The sequence below is a fragment of the Hydra vulgaris genome, chromosome 03 (genome assembly GCF_038396675.1).
Source record: "Hydra vulgaris chromosome 03, alternate assembly HydraT2T_AEP".
NCBI lineage: Eukaryota > Metazoa > Cnidaria > Hydrozoa > Anthoathecata > Hydridae > Hydra > Hydra vulgaris.
In genome coordinates this window covers 54,279,438-54,285,138 of record NC_088922.1, presented here as the reverse complement: position 1 = coordinate 54,285,138, position 5,701 = coordinate 54,279,438, and the positions used below count along the sequence as shown (strand labels likewise).

Here is a 5,701-nt window from a genome sequence, read left to right as displayed (position 1 = left end):
AGAGTAAAACTGGGAACACCAGATAATAAATACGCAAAGAAACTAAAAATGAAAAACGAACGAACCAAAACAGAGCAAGAGAGGGCAATATTGGTAAAAAAAGGCCCAAAGAATTCAAATATTAAACATTTAAGTTCGTCAGAAAGTGAAGCAAATCAAGATTGTGATTCATCTTCAAGTGAAGCAAGCATCAGTGAAATACTTGTAAAAAAAATGCAACGTGATCAAAGAAAAACCTTGAAAAATAATCAAAAAACCGATACTGAAAATAAGATTCAGCTACTATTGCCAATAAATCCATTCTTTATTCCAAACATTTGCCAAACCACTGATAGGCTGAACTTGTCCTTGGGACAAAGAACAACATTTTTAGGAGCTATTGCGAAGGAAGGAGATGCTTCCTGTAGTAGTGTTACACTATCAAAGACAAGTTCCTATATTGCCAGTAAATATAATCGCCAAAACATTGCAAAAAACATCAAATCTGACTTTAACAAGCCGGACTTTCTAACAATTCATTGAGATGGAAAAGTTATTGATGGGAATGGGGAACGATTGGCAGTTTTAGTTGCAGGTGCACCAAATTATGTAAAAGGAAAGTTGCTGGGCATTCCAAAAATCATGAATAGGACAGTATTAGTCCAAGCAGAGACAAGCTTTGATCTCATTAAAAACTGGGAGTTGAGCAAATCTATCATCGGTATGGTATTTTATACCACAGCTTCCAACTCAGGATGGAAAAATGGAGCTTTTGTCATTCTAAAAAAAAAAACTTGAATTCTAAGCTGTTTTATTTACCATGTCGCCACCATATCTTTGAGATTATTTTGTCGTCCGTATGGAAACACCTGTTTGGCTAAACGACAGGCCCGACCAATATAGAGTTTCTAAAATTAAAGAACTCTTGGGACACAATCCCTCAAAAGAATGACAATTTTAAATTGCTGGACGTAAATGAACGTTCGTTGAAATCCACAAAAGAAGATATAACTAATTTTCTTTAACTGTCCCTAAAAGAACATACATTTATAAGAGATGATTATACATTTATAAGAGATGATTATATCAAAAGCAGTGCCGTTTCGAAATAGTGGAACAGCATAGAAAAAACATACTAAAGTTTGATAAAGCATCAATGTCGATGAAAAAGTAGAACTCTTTTTAATAAATATGTAAATGCATGAATATAACTCTGTTGGACTTATTGGAACATCAGTTACCAATATTTTCTTTTATAATGGAAATACATATTTTTACAACTTATACAGTTTTTATTTTATTTTATTTTTTTATTTTGTAAATTTTATCTCACTTTTCCAAATCTAAATATGTTTTAGTGAATTTAAATCTAATATAGAAACATTGTAATTTAATATCTGTAACATTGTTTCCAATTGATTAGTTATATACAAATAATAAGGAAATTAAAGTTTTTTACAACTTTGTTTTGTTACTTATTTCATAAACTAGTAATTATTTGAATCTCAAACATTTATTTTTTATTTTACATAAAGGTCAAAATCAATTAATTATATCATTGTGTTCTAGTTGTAAGTATAGTTGTAATCAATTAAAAGTATTAATTAATGTTCTGCATTATTATCCCAAATTCATGAGTAAGATTAAACTTTAATAATTCATGATAACTTTAAAAGGCTGGTGACTATGTCAAATCAGCAGGTATTGACCTGAAATTTGAATAATGTTTATATCTTATCAAGTCAAATGGGAAAATTACCAGGGAGCTCGTATTTTCAAAAAAAAGTTCAAAAAAGGTAAAAAAAGAAAACCTCTGCCATAAATGTGCAAAGGTTTTCTAGTTTTACCTTTTTTAAAAACAAGATTATTCACGTTTTTATATATGGTTCTATAAACCTTGAACTAAAAAAAAAAAAAAGAAGAGAAAAAAGATTTTTCAGACTTGAAATTTTTAAAAGTTTAACTTTGTTTTGGTTTTAATTTCGGAAAAGTTGTTTTTTAGTTACAATTTTTAAATTAATTACAAAAAACTATTTTTAGAGTAAAAAGATATATTCTATAAAAACATTATTCATTAATGAAGCATGACTTTTTTCAAATTTGTTGCTTTAATAGTGTGACCAGCACTTCCGTAGCCATGATAGGCAGGGAAACCATTATTTTGAATCTTATCGCCAAATGCATAAAAAGCATAAATTTTCGATTCAAGTGAGGTTAAGAATTTGTTTGTACTTTTAGCGTTTCTTCTGTATTTACAAAAAATACCTCCTTTTTTTGTTTTTATTGCTGATAGTTTGACCACTTCTTTTGGAGTTGCTTTGAAATCTGGAGATCCATTTTTTGTCGCGCTTAAGCTTACTAAATGAACAATACCATTTTTTTCAAAGCATGCTTCGCCTTTTATGCCAATCTAAAAAATATTTTTTTATTAGAAAAAAATAATAACAGATATATGATTTTATAAAAAAATTAGTTACCATTTCTTCTTCATAAAGTTCATTTCCCAAAGCAAATCCAGCCCATTTATGATTGGTTGAAATAGTTATTTCAAAAATGTTATGCTTTTTTACGTATGAGTACGTAATTAAAACGTCGCAATCTTTTGCTTTACAATTAGCTGGTAAACGGAAACATCCTACTGCATTTCCACATTGCTTGTCTAAAATCTTTTTAAAATTTGAGAACAATTATTTCACTATAAAGGTGAGTTTTTACTTGTCCGTTTTTTCTAAAAAAAACGGAAAAGAAAACGAAAAATAACTACGTAAGCATAAGTAAACTTTTTCGAAACAGAACTACGCATGCTCACAAAACTATTGTTCCCTTTCAATTCCCGGTCTCCTAAAAAAACTGCAAATCAGAAACTCACCTTTAAGAATGATAGTTTTATTTATATATAAAATTATAACCAAAGTAAAAACTACCAAATGTTTAACAGTTGCGTAATTAACATTAATTTATGTAAATTTTTATTTCTTCTCAATTAAAATAATATTCTTTTGTGATTATATCTATTAAATAATTAAATTAATAACTTTTTATAACCATTAACAATATGTATAATAATCATAAATAAAACTTTTTAACTAACAGCACAATAGTTTAACAATTACTTACACTGTCAGCACATAATATAAATGGCAGAAAAGCGATAGATAAAATGAAGTTAATCAAGCGATACACTAGAATAAAAAAGTTATAATTAAAATTTGAAAAGAACTTTTAGACGTGTTGTTTTACTAAATCTGTAAAAATCAAGGAAAATATTAACGTCTATTTCTAATAAAACCCCTTTTTTTAATACTATTTCTCACATAAATTTGTGGATGTTTGTAGGTAGTAACAAACTTTTATAAATAGTTTCAAGAAAAAATGATTTAATAATGCAAATAATAATGCAAATTTATACACTTATAAGGGACGCCTTATAAACCTTCCAATGTGAGAATTGTTGTTTAAAACTTTATCTATATAAAGGGACATAATTTTATAAGGGACACCTAATTATCCATCAGCATGTGATAATTATTGATAAAAATTTTAATGCATATTTACATAAGTCAATTATTTTAAATCTAACTATATTTTATAGTAAATGTTTTTTACTATAAAATATAGTTCTAAATTCAATTTATAAACTGTCCATTATAAAAAATATTTCAAAACAATTTTGTTTTAAACTCTCTTGAGTTTTAAATATATAGGTTTATGAAAGAATTTTAATTTGTACCAATTTTGCCAAAAATTTAAGAGCAATGTTGTTTTTAATATACAAAATGACTTCGCGACAGATATCAAATCTTAGGATTTGGTATGTTTATACTAGTATTTTTTTTTCTTTAAATAGTTACAATAATTAAAATTTCGAAACAAAAAATATTTTTTGTCTACGCCTAGAACCATTGCCAGAGAAAAATAAGATTTTTTAAAATTTGATTATGTAACTGAATCTGTTTGTGTAACTAAGCTTTTGCATTATATTTATTATAATAATTATTATACTAAAAAATGTAAAATTATTATACTAAAAAAAGCAGATATAGTTTTTATTACGCTATCAAATTTTTTTAAATTGAGGAAAATTTATGCAATATTAACATTAAGTTATTTATAATCCCTGCGTTATTATACAGAGATTTGTCTAGCGGTGTATTTCGTCAGATCCATTCCCTGCTTTTTCTTTCTCTGGGTTAAAGTAAATGATAATCACTTTCAACGTTTTTAAAAATGTTTAGTAATGTACTCATTTTTTGTGAGAAAAAATATTTTTCTAAATATTTGCTATTTATATCTAACATACTTTTCGCTATAAAAAGATAAATAATTCAAATAAGATAAATTATATATTATTTTTATTATTAACTAGTATTTTATTCAGTAAAAGTTTAATTCAAAAACAAGACGTAAAAATAATTAAATAATAATACTTCAATTACAAAAACAGGAGGGCAGCAAACATATAACAGTTACAAATCACCAAAACAACAACATAAAAATTCGACACTTACTATTAATTGATGGTATAATAGACGTGTAACAGTTGTAAATGCAGCCACTATTATTATTATAATAGCAAAAAAGTGGTTCAATTGCACAATGTATACCAGCAGCAATGTATACCAGCAGCAATGTATACCAGCAGCAAGGTTATTCAAATGAAAAATATGCAAAAAGTTCCGGCCAAAACCTTTACAAATTTAAAAAAACTGAAAATTGTATGATAAACAATTTTTCAATCGCTTTTTTTGTTATTGAGTGAATTAAATGCTACACAACTTTTATACATGCAGACATGGATAATTTGTTTGTGGTGCAATTAATGTCTTTCAACTTTAACTCTTGTAATTTTCAACCCACTCGCTTCATTACTACGGTTAAAAAATTATATGAGGAAGCGGTTAAGTTAAACACTATATTTTGACATATATTTAAAAACATAAAAATACAAGAAAAACTTAACTCGATGACGTTTAAATAAAACATTTATATTTGATATTTACAAGTGTCATTAAGACGTATGAATATTAACCTAAAAAGTTGCTTAACGATGTCAATAACAAATTTGTGGTTGTTAGCAAAGTATACAAAAAAGTGCTGGTAAAAAATATAATAATTGAATAATTCTGATACTGATTAAGATTAAATAATATATTAAAAAATATATTGAAAAAATATATACAGAGATTTCTTTGAATAGTTGTCAAACTTTTTAGTTATTAATCTACTTTGGTAAATTTTTTTAAGCACATCCTCATTCAAAAAGTTTTAATTCAAAATAAATTTCCAGTTCTATACTTACTTTAATTCTAAAATTTTCACATTTTTCATGTTCATAAAAGGTACGGAAAGCTTATGAACTTTCATTTTCATTCTCTGTTGTTGTTTTAGTTATTTAATATGCTCCCAGAAGTCCTTGCAGTCTTATTACAGAGCACCACGGAAAAGAATTTAGCTAGGAAGTTCACGCCTCTTTTCCTACCAATGTCGCTTACTGAGCTAGAGCCGTCATCGAACATCGGACCATCGGGACTATCGGGTTCTGAGCCAGAACTCTAACTAATGCGCCACGGTTGACGCTATGTTTATTTATATTAAAAATAGTTATGATACTATATTTATTTGTATTATTACTAAAGTCAATTAACAACAATCGCACCCTGAAAATTTATAAACAACATATTATCCCAAAATGAAAATATCATGTTTTATAATTTACATATTC

At 26.8% G+C, this 5,701-nt stretch overlaps 1 protein-coding gene across 1 annotated transcript; it reads right to left on the bottom strand.

The window, feature by feature from the left end:
- Positions 1–2,026: 2,026 nt before the first annotated feature.
- On the bottom strand, positions 2,027–4,753 carry LOC124808819 (uncharacterized). Its single transcript, XM_065791953.1, has 4 exons — positions 4,488–4,753; positions 3,097–3,161; positions 2,457–2,645; positions 2,027–2,389 (listed from the first exon to the last, which is right to left on the bottom strand). Coding segments are annotated over exons 1-4 (591 nt in total). The 5' UTR covers positions 4,489–4,753; the 3' UTR covers positions 2,027–2,053.
- Positions 4,754–5,701: the final 948 nt, after the last annotated feature.